Here is a 20,879-nt window from a genome sequence, read left to right on the forward strand (position 1 = left end):
ATTATTAACACACAATTTTGTTAACCCAGCCTGAATTAACTGGAATTAATGATTTAAGCATCAAAAACACTAGAAAAGCATTAATTTTGAAATCTTATCGTCAAATAAATGTGAAATGGGATTTTTGTCTTCTCATATTTCTACGGAAAGACATATATATATATTAATTAATAAGCATTTTATTTAATAAAATAATGTTTTTTTATTAATTGATTAATTAATTTATTTATTTAAATTTTTCACATTTTAAATATAAATGTAAGATTAGATTTGGAAAAACTTTTTTTTCAAATGCAGTACAAATGTACCTTTTTTTTTTCTTTTTCTTTTTTAAATATATCTGAACGATTTAACACTGAATCCCTTAGAAAAGCACAACTGGCAAAATCTTAAAGTTTAATTCATCACATAAATGTGACATTTTTTATTTTTTTTTGCTTGTCGTACTTTAACAGAAAGACTTGAATATTACTTTAGCATTTAATTTAGTGACAAAATAATGTATTTTCTTTAAAAAAAAAAAATAGTACATTATTAATACAGTATGTCAGCAATACTGCACAGGCTGAGACCTGCTTCAGAGCTCTCCTCTCCTCCCTCTATCTCTCTCTCTTTTCGTTTCTCTGACTGATGAACTCATATGTTCGGTTGGAAAAATACACTCTAAACAGACAGCATGCAACTGGGTCTTTTCCGATGAGATGGAAAGAGCCATAAAGAATTAATACGCCTGAAAAACACGCACACGAGTAGAGGCATGTTTTATTACTCCATTCCAAATACTGTATGAAAGCTGAATAAATGTATTAATATTCAGACAGTGAGCGCTTTGTGCTGTCAGATATGCCAACTGTAACACCAAAACCAGATTCTATATTTACAGAAGAGAATGTGAGAAGCACTTGCACTAAATCATATACCATTTAGGCAAGGGATCTTTGTTAAGTACTTGGCTGATTTTATTTTTGATTTTCAGATTTAAAAGAGCTTTGGTAAGATGTTCTTGAGTTCAACAGAGGTGCATCTATGCTGGTTTGGCTTTGTACAGAGCTTTTCTGGAATGTCCTCAATGCTCTTCAAGCTCTAAGAGAATGAATCTTGGAGGAAGAACAGTATACTGTATGAACTTACATCTTTATCAGTGTTTGGGTCTTGGTTCTGGTGCTGTTCAGGTGCAGGAACCTCACAGTCGGGGCTGTAGTGCTCACAGTAATCAAACGCAGCGCGATAGTCCGATACAATCATCAACTGCTGGATGTCACCCTGGAAACAAAGAAATCAACTGTTAGAACTTCTGTAAAAATAGCACAAACAAATATGAAGGACTGAAACATCCTTGTGCTTGTTACAGGCCATGTAAGAGACAAATAAGACCAGCAGAGCGAGCATAATTCCCACTCATTTGATGCAAATGACAATGATGCTGTGAGGGAAAGAAGTACAGTTCATTCAATGCACCTTTAATAAAGAGTTACATCTTATACAGCTTACAATTTACTAACATTTACTAAGTATTGTGATTTACTTTTACTTTCCATAATGTTTTAAGGAGCCAGCAAGAGCAAGGGTATCAAAAAAGAGCTAGATAAAAATAAGTTATATAATTCCAAAAATGTATGCATAATAACGTATAATTTACATAATAATGTACTATCATTTTAGCAATAAAAAAATAACATATATACACACACACACACAATTAATGAATTAATTATAAATATATATTTATAAAATAATGTTAATTGATTTTAGGGCTGCACGATATTGGGGAAAAATTACATTGGGATATTTTATTTTTCTGCGATATATATTGCGATATGAAATCTAATCAAATTTTTCTTGCAAATAAAAATGGGGTGAGCATACATTCTCATTTTAAATGATTTAAACATCGACACTATCGTGTCAATTGATTAATATGCGCGAGGGAGAGAGAACAAGACAGCGCTCGTGTTGTTTGAAGACGGTGAGCGTGCGGCCTCTCTCCCTCTCTCTCCCTCTGTCTCTCTCTCTCGCGCTCTCTCTCTCTTGCGCTCTCTCTCTTTCTCGTGCTCTCTCTCGTGTGCACTCTCTCTCGCACGCTCTCTCTCTTGCGCTCTCTCTCTTTCTCGTGCTCTCTCTCGTGTGCACTCTCTCTCGCACGCTCTCTCTCTTGCGCTCTCTCTCTTTCTCGTGCTCTCTCTCGTGTGCACTCTCTCTCGCACGCTCTCTCTCTTGTGCTCTCTCTCTCTCTCGTGTGCACTCTCTCTCGCACGCTCTCTCTCGCGCGCTCTATCTCTTTCTCGTGCTCTCTCTCCCACGCGCGATCTCTCTCTTGCGCTCTCTCTCTTGCGCTCTCTTTCTTGCGCTCGCTCTCTCTCTCGCGCGCGATCTCTCTTGCGCTCTCTCCCTCTCGCGCTCTCTCCCTCTCGCGCGCGATCTCTCTCGCAAGTTCTCTCTCTTGCGCTCTCTCTCTTTCTTTCGCTCTCTCTCGCACGCTCTCTCTCTTGCGCTCTCTCTCTTTCTTGTGTGCTCTCTCTCTCTCTCTCGTGCACTCTCTCTCTCGCACGCTCTCTCTCTCTCTCTTTCTCGTGCTCTCTTTCTCTTGCGCTCTCTCTCTTTCTCGTGCTCTCTCTCTCGCGCGCTCTCTCTCTCGCGCGCTCTCTCTCACGCGCTCTCTCTCTTTCTCGTGCTCTCTCTCTCGCACGCTCTCTCTCTTGCGCTCTCTCTCTTTCTTGTGCGCGCTCGCTCTCTCTCTCGCGCGCAATCTCTCTTGCCTTTAATCCATGAATCACATTCGTCAAGGGCCGGGGAGCAGCTGGCCCGTACAGTTAATGAATAACGGATCAACTACGACAGCTTACATCACACATCCTGCGATGTGACTATAGTGGGATCGTAAATCGCGATATCGATGCTTAAACGACACATCGTGCAGCCCTAGTTATAATTCATTAAAACATAAATTTGAATATAATTAATTATGTAAATATTATTCATAAATGTTTCTGTTCTCATTATGTTGCCAAATGATGATTGAAATGATAATTAGTCATTCTCGTTTTATATAGCAGTTGAGTAAGTGAGTCCGATTACTTCAGCAACTGCTCAGACTGATTCGTAAGTTTTTGGAAAAGTGCAGAGGTCCAAGAACTGTTAACAGAAGAAAAGAATAAGAGCTGTTCTTGGTTTGCCAAACCTACCATTGAACTGTATACTAATGCATGAAGAAACATTTACAACAATCGCACAAATATGATGAGTCTTCATATGAAGCAGAGTCAAAACAGCATTATGTTAAATTGATCTAAAATTCAAAGCACGCATAGAAACAGGAGAGAAACAGCTGTGTCCTTTCATTCAATAACCATGGGTTTTGAAAAAATAATGAATACAGTATGGAAAAGGGATGAAACACCTGTTGCAATAGGACAGGAAACACACACACACACACACACACACAGTGAAAGTGGGTCACAGTCTGGGAGGAGAGGGTTGAGTCAGAACCTGAGCAGACGCCAAAACTGTCTGATTGAATTAGGGCACAATGACCAGCACCTGTACACTCACACACACACACACACACACACTACGAGAGAGAAACATTCCATTACCATCTGAAAAGGTAATTCGTGTTTGACTGACTTTACAATATGTGCTCACTGCAAAACAATAATCCACTTGTCCATAATTACTATAATTTGTGAGCATTTCTCTCTCATTTCCACATGCACAAAAACATACACAATCCTTTCAGTTATGACCACAATAATCTGCTTCATGAACAAATGACTCTTTCCCATAATGCACTGCCAAGTTGATTGTTAATGCTTGTTATTATAGTTAGAGTGTTTATAACAGCAATTGGTTTTGGTATATTCAGCGATTTTTAATTGAAGTGATATTTTTAGTTCATTTTGAGGGTTAAGAGTTTTTCCACTCATTGTGTGTGTGTGTGTGTGTGTGCAACTGAATTAATAAAGCGTGATTTATTCAAGAGCTGACATTGCATCATCACTTTCAAAATACTATTATTTCAATCCGTTTCTAAATGGCACTGATTTATTATACCAGTCAGATTCATATATCAGTCTAATCGGTGATTCTTCCTTGTTATACACGCACTAATACACATTTTTCCCACAGCGATCTGAGGAAACTTGTACAAGCAGGCGGAGAAAATGTGTGCAAAGTGAGTGTGAACTCAGGAAGATGAATGTCTGGAACTGACACGAGTTTAGAGTCAAACATGAAGAGACTAGAGCACACAAACAGATTATCTAATGAAGGAGATCGAAATCATCACGGAAAGACAAGACAAAGAGACAGAGAGAGAGAGAGAGAGTCGTGCAGAAGGCTCTCCAGGCCGTGTGGAGATTTGGCTGAGAGAGTGACCAGACAGAGTCAGCACAGCAAACACAAGAGCCACAGAGAATACTGCAGAACAAAACGCTTCTGGAGCCGAGCAAACAGCTGAACACAGAGCTCCACAGAGCTTGCATAACAGAGAGAATTATGGGTACTTTTGTTCTCAGGGAAACGTTGGTGCAGGGTAACATGCTTTAAGTTCTGCTTTAAGCAAAATATGTCCAGCAAGGATGCATTAAATTGACTAAAAGTGACAGTAAAGACATTTATAACATTACAAACATTTCTATCTCAAATAAATGCTGTTCTTTTGAACTGAATTATGTTTATGAAAATTACCTTTAGCCATATAACGTAACATGGGAAATCCAGGAGACATAATATATATATTTTTTTAATAAACAAATGCAACATGGAGCATTATATTACACTTTGTGTAAAAATAAAAAACAAAAAACAACAACAAAAAACACAGATTTTAATTTAATAAAAACAATAATTGTTTTAATGAGACAGATGGGCCTGCATTATGAATCTTTATGCATGTACTTTGCATGCAAATGAGTGCCTGCAAATTAGATTATTAAATTATAGCTTATATTCAAAAATGCATGTAAAATGAAATTAGCATTTCGTTCTTGTGTTTGCACAAAAAGTTTGGCTTTTTTTATTGTAAAAATTACTTTTATTCAACAAGGATGCATTAAACTGATGAAAAGTGACAGTAAAGACATAATGACATAAATGCTGCTCTTTTGAAATTTCTATTCATCAAAGTATCCGAGAAAAAAAAAAAAAAGCATCATGGTTTCCACAAAAATATGAAGCAGCACAACTGTTTTTGACAAATCAGCCTATTAAAATGATTTCAGAAGGATCATGTGACACTGAAGACTGCCTTGATGATGCTGAAAATACAGCTTTGATCACAGAAATAAATTAAATGTTAAAATATATTTAGATAAAAAAACAGCTATTTGAAATTGGAATAGGATTTCTTAATATTCCTGTTTTCACTGGATTTTTTTATCAGGTAAATGCAGCACTGGAGAACATAAGAGTCTTCTTAAAAAAATAAAAAAAACAGTGTAAGTAGCATCAGTGTCTTTCCTGGTTTCATTCCCTGTTTTTGTTCTCTTTGTCCCTCGTGACATTTTCCTAAAGCTTTACTGTAGGAACAATGATTGTAGTCATTTCTCGCTGGCTGTTGCTCTGGATTGTTTGCCAGAGTAAACATGTGTTTGAACTTGACACCAGATTCAGATCCAAAATCCAGAGTCTGCTTAATCCACACACACTTCAACCCTTTCAAACCGGCCCAACACACACACACAGACAAATCTACTATTCTTAACATAAACTAAATATAGTCACTGAGTGCTAATTTGAGCACAAGCTCTTATCCGAAGCAAATTACATTGACAAGTAAGCTTTTAATTATTATTTCACCACCATCAAACACATTCAGATGAGCCCTAACCTTAAAATAAAACTTTTGGCAGTTCTAGACAATACATAGTACATAGACAATACAATAATCCCTTGAAGCTATTATTAATCACACTCATCCTCTTCTGCTCATAATCTAAAAATAGTACAAACTGAACCGGCTGTCTTCTCTAATACTTATTTCTCCGTCATCTGCAAATATTTGAAACGGGAATAAATCAGGTCTGTAAACCGATCCCTTGGACTTTCCACATTACTCCAGATTTGAACACACAATATTTCTGTTTGCATAGCGTGCGAGGAGAAGAGGAGCAGAACAGACAAGAGGAAAGAAGAAACAGAGGTGTACGGAGATCTATTCTAGGATTTCTGTGTGTCTGAGAGAAATTGATCACATTAATGTGGGACAGAGAGAGGGAGAGAGAGAATAATAGACATTGCATTGTCAGCAGCGTTGAAATACGAGCGTCTTTTTCCCCAAAAGCTCTCCACATCTCTCTCTGGAGTCTGAACTAACTGTTTGAGCAGCTGCCTGTGGTGACGTGCACAGCCAAAACACTGCACACACACACACACACACACATAGACACTTTTGAAATGTTTCAAAACAACACTCTAACAAAAATTAGTCTCAAATGGCTCCAGTCAACAGAAGGGGGCGATATACAGCACTGCTGCAAATGAACAAAAATGGAGGAAGGATCCCAGACTACTTCTGGTAGGGAGCCCAGAGTACAACACGTTCCCTTCAGTACTTGAAAACATCTCGATTCCTCGTTCTGTCCATATTTCATTTTGCATGTTTACACACACACACACACACACAAGTGCATGTACTGCACACACGCATTGGATGAATCTCATTAAAACATGTCTGACTCATACTACAGCTGTAGTCACTTGTATAAATTATTAATTAAATTATTCTCTTATTTATATAATACTATAAATACAGAAATTACAAGGATTATAATGTATAATATTATTAAAATACATATTATTATACATATGCTTTATATTTATACATCATGTTTTATATACACACAAATTATATAATACATACATATATATATATATAATATATATATATATATATATATATATATATATATATATATATATATATATATATATATGATTTATATATTGATTGCAATAAAAGCCTTTGAATGTGAGAGGATGTTTTTATTACATTGATGAATATTAAATAATATATATTAACAGTGTATATACAAATAATATTAGAATTAAGGCACAATAATAATATAATAATACATATACAATTATTAGAATTATAATAATATTATAAGGATGCATATTATAATCTATAATGTATACACATACATATTATACTCTATAACATACACACACATATATATTCAAATTCAAATTTAATAATACTACTTACATATGATGCTTAAAGAAAATGAAACCTGTATGATAGGTCTTTGACATTTTTTTTTTTTTGACATTTTTTTTTTCATTTTATTTCTGGATTAGCACGGTGACATAATTTTCATGGCAGTCTTTTGTGTAATTCTGTATATACAGAAAAGGTTAAACATGTTAAAAACAGTTTTTTGGAGTTTAATATGACCCAGACATGTTCATGACAGTTTGTGTTTGATTGAGCCACACAGACACACTCGATCCGGTCTAATCAGTTTCAAACCTCGAGGACTTGTACTTATTAGGTTTGTTTAAAAATGACATAATCGCAGCTGCTTATGACCTCATCAGCCCAAGACACGGGAATCAGGCCGCATGTGATCCGCATTAGAACACGGACTCACGCTGTGGGAGCGATCGCGGAAGATTTTAACGAAGCTGCATGAAACGCTCCACAAGAGCGACGGAATATCCGTGTGGAAACCGCAGTCGCCACATGCAGACGCTCACACGTGTGACGGTGTTCACACACACACACAAACACACACACACACAGATCCAGGCAGTGTCTGGCCATTCTCAAGAGTCAAAAAAACCAACCACAGAAACCTAGCCATCCAATGACGTGAACACACACACAGTGGCAGCGTCTGGAGACCTTTAAGATCTTTGCCAAAAGCAACAAGCATGTCTACCACTGCATTTTCCCTGCGTTCCTTTTGTCCACCAACCCTCCGTCAGCATTCACTCCTTCATTTCTCCTTTTCTCCATCATTCAACTCCCCTTTCACTTCTCCATTTGATTATAATGCCATATCTGGCCCTACAGCAAAAGTTTCTTGGTCTTGAAATGTTCAGCTTCCTTAACTGCAGCGTTGAATGATGGATTATTTAAACTATGTTTTCACGAGGAACCATTATAAAGTTTAATTTGGAATGCCGGAAACTACTGAACCAAAAAATCTGTGCAGTGTTTCTTTAATGTTCTCCCTCATTCAGCCTGAGAAAGTTTAGTCACCTATTTACATACAAAATCATATTTAAATGTGCAATTAGAAATTTAAGCAGCACCCAATTGAATGGCAAAATATGTAAACAAATATGTAATTTACTTGACTATTTGGACATTTTTGAAATAAGTCTCTTACTGTATTGTAATCAAGCCAGCAATTATTTGATCAAAAACACAGTAAAATCAGTAATATTGTGAAATATTTTTAAATAAATGTTTTTCTTCAAACTATTTTAAAATAAAAAAAATTCCTGAATTTTCAGCATCATTCCCCCAGCCTTCAATGTCACATGATCCTTCAGAAATCACTCTGATATGCTGATTTTCTGTTCAAGAAACACTTCCTATTATTATCAATGTTGAATAATGTTGTGCTGCTTAATATTTTTGCGGAATTCTTTTCAGGGTTCTTTGATAAAATTTTAGAAAAACCAAACCATGTTGAATTTTTGCAACATAACGTCTTTACTGTCACTTTTGATCAATTTAATGCATCCTGACTATTAAGTCCCGCCCACTTTATTTTCTACACAATATTTCATTCCACTCAGAAATGCAGCACATAATAGAAGTTAAATGTGTAGTGAATGCAGATTTATGTCATGTCATCTCTCTTGACTTTAGAGCTGCTGTTGTCCTTCTTTAAAAGAGAAACTCTAAACATTCAGCATTTCTTTCTTTAAATACCTTTCTTCCTCTCTCATTTTCTCTTTCAGTCAGGTTAGACAGAATGATGATACAGATCAAGCAGACGAGTGCAATGGGTGACATGTGAATCATGCTGATGTCAACCACACGTCTGTAAGATTTGAGAAATTCTCCCACACACACACACACACACACACACTTCTGCTGACCTGTACGTGTGCTGTGGAAACCCCCTCAATGATGTCATGAGACATGAGCTTCAAACTCCTCATTCTTACCAGAACTTTCCACAAAAACATCACCTTTTCCTCCGTGAGTGAGATATTTTCCATCTGATACAAACCTAAAACTGATAACAGTGAGATGCTGCAGGAGACTTTACTGTCTACATTCAGAATGCTCTACAGTGCAGAAACTCACTATAAAAAATATATATATTTTCACCTCAAAATGTCACATTTAATGTGTTACTTGCTGTTTCTTTGTAATTATTTGTGCAACAAAGGCAAGAATTTAGTTTTTACATTAAAATAATAATAATAATAATGAAGCAAACAGTGCTTTCCTATGCAAAACTCTCTGCTACAATTAAAGGGCATCATTTATCATTTTATTATGATGGTAGCATTAAATGAGTATGAAAACATATTAAATATTGAGTGCATTTTTAACTAAACAGAACTATTAACAGTATATCAGTATTTTCCATTAAAGCCCCACAAATTAAGTTTATTATTTACAGTTAAAATGACTCATCTGCCATGTCGGCTGAAATCACTGAGCTCATCCCAATGCATTCTGGGATTGTATTATCTATAAAGTATACATGCTGTCGATTTCATCCAAAATGAAAGGTATAATTAGAAAAAGTGTGACTATGATGCAAAAAAAAAAAAAGTTGTCTAAGTAGGAAGCTCACACAGTTTTTGGAACATGCAGTATTTTATATCATTTTAAAGAAACACCTAGGTAAATTTAAGCACTTACAGTAAATCCAAATAAACCCAACAGGTCAACTTAATGCAAATAACACAACATCTAATGTATGCTTTTTGTTCATTTCCTCTCTTGATTTTGAGATTCCCTCTTATTTCTCTCTGTCTTTTGTTCTCTCTCTTTCTGTTTATCTTAGTAAAATGTGTCAGCATTTAAGGGAATTGAATTACACGTGCAGGCTCTGAAATGAAATATGAAGTATATTTTCTGTGTGTATACGACAGGGGTTTGGTTAAGGTTCTGTGGTGACTCTGTGTCTCGCTCTGTGGAAAAAAACACGCACCTCTTTCCATTTTCTCCAAACACTTGAACTTCAAACAGAAAGGTAGACCAAACCTTAAAGACACATCAGCATTCCATGAACCCTGTGCGTCTGCGGTCAAAACCCTCGGGATGAACACTAACATTACCTACAGTCCTTCTGAATGACTCACATCCACTGACAGACCGTTCCAATCCCACAATCCTTCAGTTTTTGCTATCAAGACACTGAGATTAAACAAACAGCAAAAATTCAGTTTTCTCAGATGTTTTGGATTTGCATGTGTTTATAAAAAGAACTGCTTCCTGCATACTGCACTGCATTATTTATTTTGCTTTTTTGTCCAATATTGTGCAAAAACGTCTTAACTTTTGACTAATCTAACATAACAAAACAATTATATTCTAAAATATTTTCATTCTCTTGCAAAAGTATTGTATTTCTCAAGAAACGTTGCATTTTCTCACAAAATATTTGCATTTTCCTGCAAAAGTATTGTACTTCTCTCAAGAAACATTGCATTTTCTTCCTAAATATTTTTTTTATTCTCTAGCCAAAGTATTGTTTCTTTTTAAGAAATGTTGCGTTTTCTCACAATATATTTTCATTCTCTCACAAAAGTATTGTATTTCTCTCAAGAAACGTTGCATTTTCTTGCTAAATATTTGCATTATCTCCCAAAAGTACTGTATTTCTCACAAGAAATGTTGCGCTTTCTCACAATATAATTGCGTTCTCTCCCAAAAGTACTGAATTTCTCTCAAGAAACATTGCGTTTTCTCACAAAATATTTGCATTCTCTCGCAAATGTATTGCATTTCTCTCAAGAAACTTTGCGTTTTCTTGCTAAATATTTGCAATACACTTACAAAACTTTGCTTTTACACACAAAATATTTGGTTTCGCTAACAAAATTGTTGCATTTCTTACAAAAAAACACAAATATCCTTTTTCCTCCCACCACCTCATATTAATTCAAACACAAAAGTCTTGCAAGCAAAACTAAAATTTCTCAGGAAAATGCAAACATTTTGCGAGCAAACACAAAAGAACTGAAATATATATTTTTTTATCCCATCTCATTTTTAATTATCACTATGTCTTTTAGAGGGCACACTGACTGCAGAAATAACATGAGTACTATGACATATCTTTCTGAGCAATATAGTCTGACCAAATACAAGCCTAACCACACTGCACATGTACTGTATACTTATTTTAAACATTTATGGTAGACCTGACCATTACACACACACACAAGCACACACGACAGTCTATAAACCCTTGTGCCACAGGTTAACCCTACAATCTTACATTAGCACTACATAACCACAACTAGGTGCTAAACAAACATGCACACGTTCCTTTCTCACATCTCCACTGGACACAGTCACAGAAAGATGCTGAAACATTTCATCACTCAGTGAAGACCACAGACACATGTCCACAAATCCCTGCTAAAGACCCTGACAACAAGTCCAAAGAAGCCCAGTTCAAATGAAATATATCTTGTACTGTATCTCAGTTCTTACTCTCATCAAACTGATAACCCATGAAAGAGCAATGAAGAAGCCTCTAAGGCAGGGTTCCTCAAATCTTGTCGTGGAGGGCCAATGGGCTGCAAAGTTTAGCTCCAACCTTGATCAATCTCACATACTTGTGATTTCCTAATGATCCTGAAGACATTGATTAGCATGCTCAGGTCTGTTTGATTGGGGTTAGAAAAGTGGATGTCGTGCCCCAGATTTGAGGATCCCTGCTCTGAGGAGAGGTGAAGAACTTTTTGACTAATATTCTGTAGGAAAGACTCTGGAGCTGCGTCTTACCTCAAACACCTCCTCATCCAGGATGCGCGTCCCGAAGACCACGATGCCTTTAGTGTCGATGATGGGGTGAGGGCTTCTGGATAACGTCCGTGTCACCTTTTTCTTACAGTCCAAAACCAGAGTGATGCTCTGTTTGTGAACACTGATCGCCACACGGTGCCACCTGACAGAAACACACGCACCAATCAGGGTCTATCCATTTATCCATCCATCTATCAATCTACTGTATCCATCTATCATCTATCATCCATCCGCCCACTCATCTATCTATCTATGAATCTATCTTTCATCCAACCAACCAACCATCCACACACCCATACATCCATCCATCCATCTATCTATCTATCTATCATCCATCCATCCATCCATCCATCCATCCATCTATCTACTGTATCCATCTATCATCTATCATCCATCCACCCACCCATCTATCTATCTATCTATGCATCTATCATCCATCCATCCATCCATCCATCCATCCATCCATCCATCCATCCATCCATCCATCCATCTATCTATCTATCTATCTATCTATCTATCTATCTATCTATCTATCTATCTATCTATCTATCTATCTATCTATCTGTCTATCTATCTGTCTATCTATCTATCTACTGTATCCATCTATTATCTATCATCCATCCATCCATCCATCTATCTATGCATCTATCTATCATCCATCCATCTATCATCCATCCACCCACCCACCCAACCAACCAACCAACCATCCATCCATCCATCCATCCATAGATCTATCTATCTATCTATCTATCTATCTATCTATCTATCTATCTATCTATCTATCTATCTATCTATCTATCTATCTATCTATCTATCTATCTATCTATCCACCCGAAGTGTCCCATCTGCACATGTGTTATTGATGTGTTTCTGCAGTGTTTATGTAGTCAAACAGGGCGTCACACCTGTGTCTGCTCACCTGTGCAGGTGTTGGCTCTACAGCAGTGTGATAGATTAAATATGTCGCACATCAAAACCAAACACACTAAATCCTAACCACACGTTACGTAACCAGCCCTAAAGTGTCCAGTGTCAAGAAAATAAATCCTGACAGTGAAATACCGTGTCAAAATCACACACCATATTTCAAATGATCAATACACAGCTTGTGCACGTGTTCTTACTTTCCGTCTGCCAAGTTGACGCCTCTGAAGAGCGGATAGTCCTCCGGGCCGGGTTTGCCCAAGTGATCCTCATACAGGAAGACAGGAGAGCGTCCCACTTCCAGACCGAGCTGCTGGATGCCCTGTTCGTTATACACCGACAGCAAGAAGGACTGACTGCCTTTGTTCGGCCTCACCGTCGCCAAGATGGAGAAGTCCTCAGGAAACACGGACGCTAAAGAGAGAGAGAGTTATTTTTGAAAATCCAGTGTTTTAGGGGGTTTACTTGGCACAAAATATTGAGGACAGTGTGTGACAGAGCATTGCATCACGTCTGTGAGCGGACAGATGCTGACAGGTAACAAAGATAAAGTGTTTGACATGGACAAGAGCAGAATGGAAAACGGTTGGAGCTCTGGCACATCTTTGGGAAACTCTGTAACAGTGTGTGTGTGTGTGTGTGTGTGTGTGTGTGTTGATAAGAGTCTTGGATCTTCTAGGAGGGAGTATAGAGAGCGAGAGAGATGGACAGAGTAATGAGGAGAACAGCTGTTCCCTAAAAGACATTTTATTACTCTAATTCATCTAGCAGAGAGAGGTGGATAGAACAAACAGAGAGAGAATCACAAGTACAAACAGAGAGGAAAATATACGGCAACATTCTTAAAGGAGCAGCTCAATGAAAAATGAACATTCTGTCACTGTTTACTCACCATAATACCAGTCCAGACTATGACTTTTTTTCTTGTGAGGAACATAAAATGAGCTGTTTTTAGGGAATCTCAGAGTTGACTCTTTTCCACACAATGAAAGTGAATGAGGACTATCGAGCTCCAAAAACACCAGTAAAGTATCATTACATTTTCATTAAAGTGGTCCATTTGATTTGTGCACTATATTTTTCAGAAGAAAGTTTGGAGTCAGGAAGTTTTTTTGTTTTTGAAAGAAACTAATACTTTCATTCAACACGAATGCAACAAATTGACCAAAACTGACAGTAAAGACATTAATTAAGTTACAAAAGATTGTTACAACATTCATAATTTCAATAAATGCCTCATGAGCAGCAAATCAGTATATTAGAATAATTTCTGAAGGATCATGTGTGTGTGATGATGCTGAAAAATCAGCTTTGCATCACAGAAATAAATTATATTTTCAAATAAATTGAAATAGAAAATAATTATTTTAAATTGTAATGATATTTCACAACACTGCAGATTATACTGTATAATACTAATATTTACTGTATACACATTTAAATACAGCTATGGTGAGCATAAGAGACTTCTTTTAAAAACATTACAAATCCTAGAGACCCAATTTTTTTTTGCTTAAAAATGCAAACTTTCTGACAGCACCTTTAACCAGATAATGTATTTGCATTTTATCCTGACAGCAAACAAGACATTTATGTTCCTTTTTTTTGGTAATTTTTATGAAGCTTGAAACTCCTTGTTCCTGTCTGGAAAAGAGCAGCTTTTAGATTGACACTTCTGGGTGAACTGTTCCTTTAAGACTGAACTTTAAGTCCAGTCAAACTTTGAAAAAAACAAATAAAGAGAAGGAAAAAAGGGCGAAATCAAACAGTCTCCTTCTAAAACGAGAAGAACAGACATGACTTCTCTCTCTCACACACACAACATGTGCCAAACAGATGCCCTTCGACAAGACCTCTGGGAAAATCTTGGACAGGAAGTGAGTTTTCATGTTATCCATACATAAGTGCAGTAAACACACCTGATGATTGCTGCAGTGTTTAGTGTTTATTATTTGATCAACGGCACAGGTTTACAGTCCAGTACTGGATTTCACAAAGTTTCTAATGATTTAGAGAGAACATGTTACTAAAAACTCTCAGACAACGGCCTTCCTGGAATCCCGTCTCCATCGTCTAACTCCTCCTTTTTTCCTCTGTTTATGTCTGGGGATATTTTTTGAGTCTTCAGATGTGATTCTGCTCGAGTCACACCATTACAGACAGTCTGCATCTCTAAAAACCTCATAAAACACTGATGAGGTTATTTGAGGTCTGATCTGCACAGATTTCTGAATGTTAATAATCGGAGCTGTCCAAGAACAAGAACAGAGAGGTTCGTTTCTGCTTTCGTTTACATTAAGTGCTTCATTTCACACACTGTGTGTATGAATGTCAAAAAAATAAAGCCACCAGACGAACCTCAAGATTTAACGTCTGACTGAAATGGAAATTTCTTAAATCCAAGGGAGGCAGTTATCTATCTGTGCATGTGTGTGATGTAACTTTACATAATGCTTTTATGATTTCATGAGGTTTGTTACATGCTCACACAAGCACCAGCTTCACACAAGAGATGCTTTTGTCCTGGTTTCCTGTGTTAAAGACTGAAGGTCAAAGGGCAAGAGCTAAGGGCCATCACTCCGGAGACGAGGTCTGCCCGTCACCAGGGCAATATGAAACAAAACCAGAGTTCAGAGAGGACGTCATATCTACGGTCTCATCTCTCCCTTCCCCTCCAATCAGAAAGAGGTCTTTATGCAGAATCCTAAAGGAATGCTGGAGTCTACGGACGCATGGGAATCACATTACTCCTGAATCCTGATTTCAAGATCCTCTGTTATAGATCATCCTGCTGGTCATGCCCATTAGTATGACTGAAAAGATGTGAATTAGCTACTACACTGAAAAAAAGCTAGTAAATATAATAAATAATTATAAAGAAACAGAAATTAACACACTCAATTACACATAGTGGCACACTAAAAAAAAATTAATAAAATAATTAAATTAAATTAAATTAAATTAAATTAAATTAAATTAAATTAAATTAAATTAAATTAAATTAAATTAAATTAAATTAAATTAAATTAAATTAAATTATAAATTTGCTTCCTAAGGTTATATTTTAAAATACAAAAAACAATTATCATAAATTATCTTATTTTGTTTTATATAGTAATAAATCAATAAATGGATACATAAATATTTCTTTATTTTATGAATAATTATAATTAATTAATTAGATTAAAATAAGTTAGAATCAGCATTAAAACGTCAAATTTTGAAAATGTTTGAAAATAAAAAGTTGATACACTGACAATAAAATAAAATAAAATTCCATTGGTTATATCTTCAAATAAAATAAAATTCAATTGGTTATATCTTAAAATAAAATAAAATTGAATTAAATTAAATGTAATGAATTATCATATTTTTGTATCTTAAAAAAAGTAAACTTTACATAAGAAATATTTATTTATTTATTTATTTAGATTAAAGCAAGTTTTTATAATTACATTTTCTAAAACATCTTTTTTTTAAGTATTAAATGTGAAATTTTGAAGCAGAAAGATTAAAATAGTATTTTCTTGTAAAACATACTCCAGTAAGCTTTGTTTTATTTACATCTGTGAAAAACTAATTTCCTTTTTACAGTGTAGTCTAGCCCCTTACTGGTCTTTAAACTGGTTTTCGAGCCTGGCCAAGTTCTCAAAGCCCCTTTAAAATCAGCCAATCTGACCAGACTTGGAGCATATCCTCTTTAGAGTCTGAAATATATCTATGTCTAAATCTAGAACAATCATCTCTGTCTGTACTGTTGTGATCTGGCTCTGTTGTTCAGGACATCTTGATAGAGGTTTCCTGCAGGTTTACAAACCATCACCAGAACTCCAGTGACCTACGACCCCTCTCTGTTACTCTGGAGACACGCCACAAAAGGAAGAGGAAGACAATGGCCTTATGGGTATGCATGAGGAGGAGGAGTTAAGAAAAGATGAAGAGTAAGAAAAGGAACTTCTTGGCAAAGAGAGCCTTTCTTAGTCCGCTACGTGTGTGTGTGTGTGTGTGTGTGTGCATGAAGTTAATCTTGAGCATCTAAGTCAAAAGTGTACAGAGAGAAAGAACAGATGCATTGTATTTGGAGCGACAGATGATTCATTTCTTCCATATGCTTTCACTCACCCTGTACATTTCTCAAGCAGTCAGGCGTGTGTGTTTTCTTAGCTGTACTTAAGGGACAAAATCATCCCCAGAAGTGAGCTCAATCTGACAAAACCTCCCTTCTAGGGACAGCTGGGGACGTCCTCAAAGGTAAAATGTGTTACGAAGGGATGTGTTTTTTTAGAATTAAGACAAAAAAAATGAGCAAGCATATTCAGCAGAAACCAAATGCAACAGAAGTCAGCTACAAGTCGAATTTGCTTTGAATAGATAGACAAACGTGTAAACACTGGACGAACTATACTCAGATGCCTTTTAAGGGCAGACATTGCTGGATGAAGCTTAACGGAAGGGAACACCTAGAAAAAGTCCACATTTTATTAAAACTTCATTAAGCAGAAAGATACATATAGTGGCAATGTAAGACATAAAACTGTTTTATTTTTTAAAATAGTTTAAAACTGCTATATGATGCATTAGTTTTTTGCAAATATTGGGCCGTTAAGTATTTTTATACTGTATGTATATGCTATATATATATTTAGAAAAGCCTTTGTAGCAGTAACAGACTTAGGAAGCTTAGAAATACTGTCTACGTAGGCAGCATACTAGAGTTTGGAACACAGTCGGTGTGATTTAGTCTCATCTAGTTTAGTCTCATAATGCTGGTATTGCATCTCTTTCCTTGTCTGCCTCGCCTCTCCTCTCCCTCCTTCCATCAAATTCTTCAGATTTTCAGAGTCCCTGCCAAAAGGAGAGTGTAGGGCACTGTGGCTACGGCCCACTGTGTAGTGAAGAGGTGCTCAGACACACACAGACAGTTCAGAGAGTGACACATACAGTAAAGGCCAAAAATAAAATAAAACATGTCAATTAAATTAAATTAAATGTTTTTTATCTAATTTTTTTTTATCTTAATCAATTAAATTAAATTAATTTATTTATTTTACACACAGAGAGGTCAGAGAGCGACATATAGAGTAAAGGCCAAAAATAAAATAAAAATGTAAATTAAATTAAATTAAATGTTTTTTTTTTTTAATCTTAATTAATTGAATTGAATTTATTTCTTTATTTTACACACAGACAGATCAGAGAGTGACACATACAGGAAAGTTCAAAAATAAAATAAAATAATTAAATTAAGTTAAATCTTATTTTATTTTATTTTTTATCTAATTAATTTCATTTATTAATTTATTTATTTTTAAACAGAGAAAGGCCAGAGAATGACTTATAGAGTAAAGGCCAAAAAAAAGTAAATTAAATTATATTAAATGTTTTTTATTTAATTTTTTATCTTAATTCATTGAATTTAATTAATTAATTTATTTTACATACAGATAGGTCAGAGAGCGACATATACAGGAAAGGCCAAAAATAAAATAATTAAATTAAATTAAATCTTATTTTATTAATTTTTTTTATATTAATTAATTTAATTAATTAATTTATTTATTTTTACACACAGACAGGTCAGAGAGCGACAGATAGAATAAAGGCCAAAAATAAAATAAAAAAAATTATACAAATATTTAATGACATTAAATTTAATGAAATTACAATTAAATAATTTATATCACAATTTAAAAAAAATTATGTTAAAATGTTCAAATAAATTTGTACATGCAACGGGACCATGCATTGGCTCAGCGTTTCTGGCCCAATGCGGTCACATTAACAGAACACTGAGTCATCTCTCTCATCTTCCTAAATAGATTATCCAGAATGTCTGTGAGGATGGGAGGATGAAAGAGTTTCTGAAAGAGTTATTGAGGACAGAGAGTCTGTGTGCTCTGAACAGACAGCAGCAGCCCAAACACTGGAAAGATGGGGAAGAAAAGTAAACAGGTGCACCTGCATGTGTTTATGTGTGAGTGTGTGTGTGTGTGTGTGTGTGTGCGCGTGTGTGTGTGTACTCACAGGGGTAGAGTTGTTTAGTAGGAGCGCTAAGCTGTGCATCTTTTGTGACCCTGTAGGCGACATCAGGACCTTTTGACGACTTCCGGTGTGTGCAGAAGCCTGTAGTTTTCGTTACACCCTCCGGCAAACTGTGAAAATCTAAAATCTTTAGAAGATCGGCTGGCTCAGCTGCAAAAAAAGAGACAGAGAGACACAAAATTAGTTTACAGCCATTTCAAGACATATATAAAAACCAACAACTCTCCCTCAAAACCTGTAACACATTCAAACAGCTTTCACGCTATAACACATTATATTCTATTATATAGCATTTTCATATATTTGTACTTTTTTACATTATTGTTTTTATTTAAGGTAAATGTAAATGTCTCTTAAAAACAAATAAATACATTAAACATGCAAAAGAAACTTTACAAAAAATGTGACAACAAATTAGTATACTATTACTATTATCATTAGCAACCTAAAGCACCATCAAAACAAGCGACCACAGAACGACAAATTTAGAGGTCAGCTGACCATACGAACAGTCTTCCAAATCACACACACACAACCTTTCCACTCTCTTTAGTGGAGATATGGAGTGCAGACCACACACAGTTCCTCTGCTATTTCCATGAAGTCAGAGTGACAGTGTTTATCACGAGCAGTCGCTGTGATTCTGATCAGTGCAGTCTGATGTGGTCTAAGAGAAGACAGCGTTGAGATGCTGCACAGCGTTTACATTGTTCCTTGAGGTATTTATTTACATTAAAGTCCGTCTGTTCATTTCACTGCTGCTGGCGAAGAGCGACTAAAAAAAATATTTGGATCTAAAATGAGCAACTTTAAAACTAAAGTGTGTCATTTATTTAAGGCACCATGAAACCAAACATGATCCTGGTCATAAGTCACTGGGGTATATTTGTAGCAACAGCCAACAATACAATATATTGGGCAACAGTATAAAATTTTATTTTATGTCAAAAATCATTGGGATATTAAGTAAAGATCATGTTCCATGATGATATTTAGTAAATTTCCCATTATAAATAAATTAAAACTTCATTTTTGATTAGTAATACGAATTGCTAAAGACTTAAATTGGAAAAAGTTTAAGCAATTTTATCAGTATTTAGATTTTTTTGCAATGTCAGATTCCAGATTTTTAAATAGTTGTATCTCAGCCAGATATATATATATATATATATATATATATATATATATATATATATATATATATATATATATATATATATTTATTTATTTTTTTTATTTTTTTTCACTCAAACGTACTTCACATTACAGACTATTTTAATTAAATAAAAAATTTTTTTTTTTTTAATATTATTATATTGAAAAAATATCTAGTATACAGTATAAAATATTTTATATTAAAATAAAAAATAATACATAATAATAAAAAATAATATATTTTTTTGTAAAATACAAATTATAAATAATTATAAATTAATAATTTCTTTATTGTTTATTAAAAAAAAAACATTTAGAATATTTTTTGTTGTATTATAGCATTCCTGTAGCTAAAACAGTAGAGCATGGCATTTGTCATGCTGAAATACTGGATTTTATTCCCATGAAATACATAACGTTGATAAAATATGAATCATGAAAGCAACATAAGTTGATTATATAATGTACCATAAGTTGTATAAAAGTACCTGCCAAATACATAATATAATTTAAATGAAAGTTATAATAAAGTGCTACTGAACAACCTATAAAATGCACAGGATTGGCATAAAAGACAACAAAAAAATAATGCACATTATGACTACAATAATAAACTATGCAACTAATATAATTGGCAATATTACAAAATGAATTCACTTTAAACACATAGACTCAACAGGACAGTAATTCAGAGCAGAGTTAGCTTTTAATGTTTCCAGACATTACCAAAGACTTCAGATCATTTCATTTTCGAGTGAATTAATTTGCAGCAATTGTAAATCAGACATCGAATCTCATGTAACTGACT

The 20,879-nt window shown here is 35.0% G+C and overlaps 1 protein-coding gene across 2 annotated transcripts in view; it reads right to left on the minus strand.

Annotated features, from left to right (window-relative positions):
• The window catches only part of LOC127985410 (collagen alpha-1(XI) chain), an 87,061-nt gene that overhangs the window by 46,574 nt on the left and 19,608 nt on the right, over positions 1-20,879 (minus strand). For both annotated transcript variants that reach the window (XM_052587415.1, XM_052587416.1), the window contains exons 2-5: positions 18,899-19,066; positions 13,075-13,288; positions 11,930-12,092; positions 1,132-1,263 (exon numbers count right to left, since the gene is read on the minus strand). In XM_052587415.1, coding sequence (XP_052443375.1) covers positions 1,132-1,263; positions 11,930-12,092; positions 13,075-13,288; positions 18,899-19,066 — 677 coding nt within the window. The remainder of the gene's footprint in view (positions 1-1,131; positions 1,264-11,929; positions 12,093-13,074; positions 13,289-18,898; positions 19,067-20,879) is intronic.

Source organism: Carassius gibelio, chromosome B21 (assembly GCF_023724105.1).
Source record: "Carassius gibelio isolate Cgi1373 ecotype wild population from Czech Republic chromosome B21, carGib1.2-hapl.c, whole genome shotgun sequence".
In the NCBI taxonomy this organism is placed as follows: Eukaryota; Metazoa; Chordata; class Actinopteri; order Cypriniformes; family Cyprinidae; genus Carassius; species Carassius gibelio.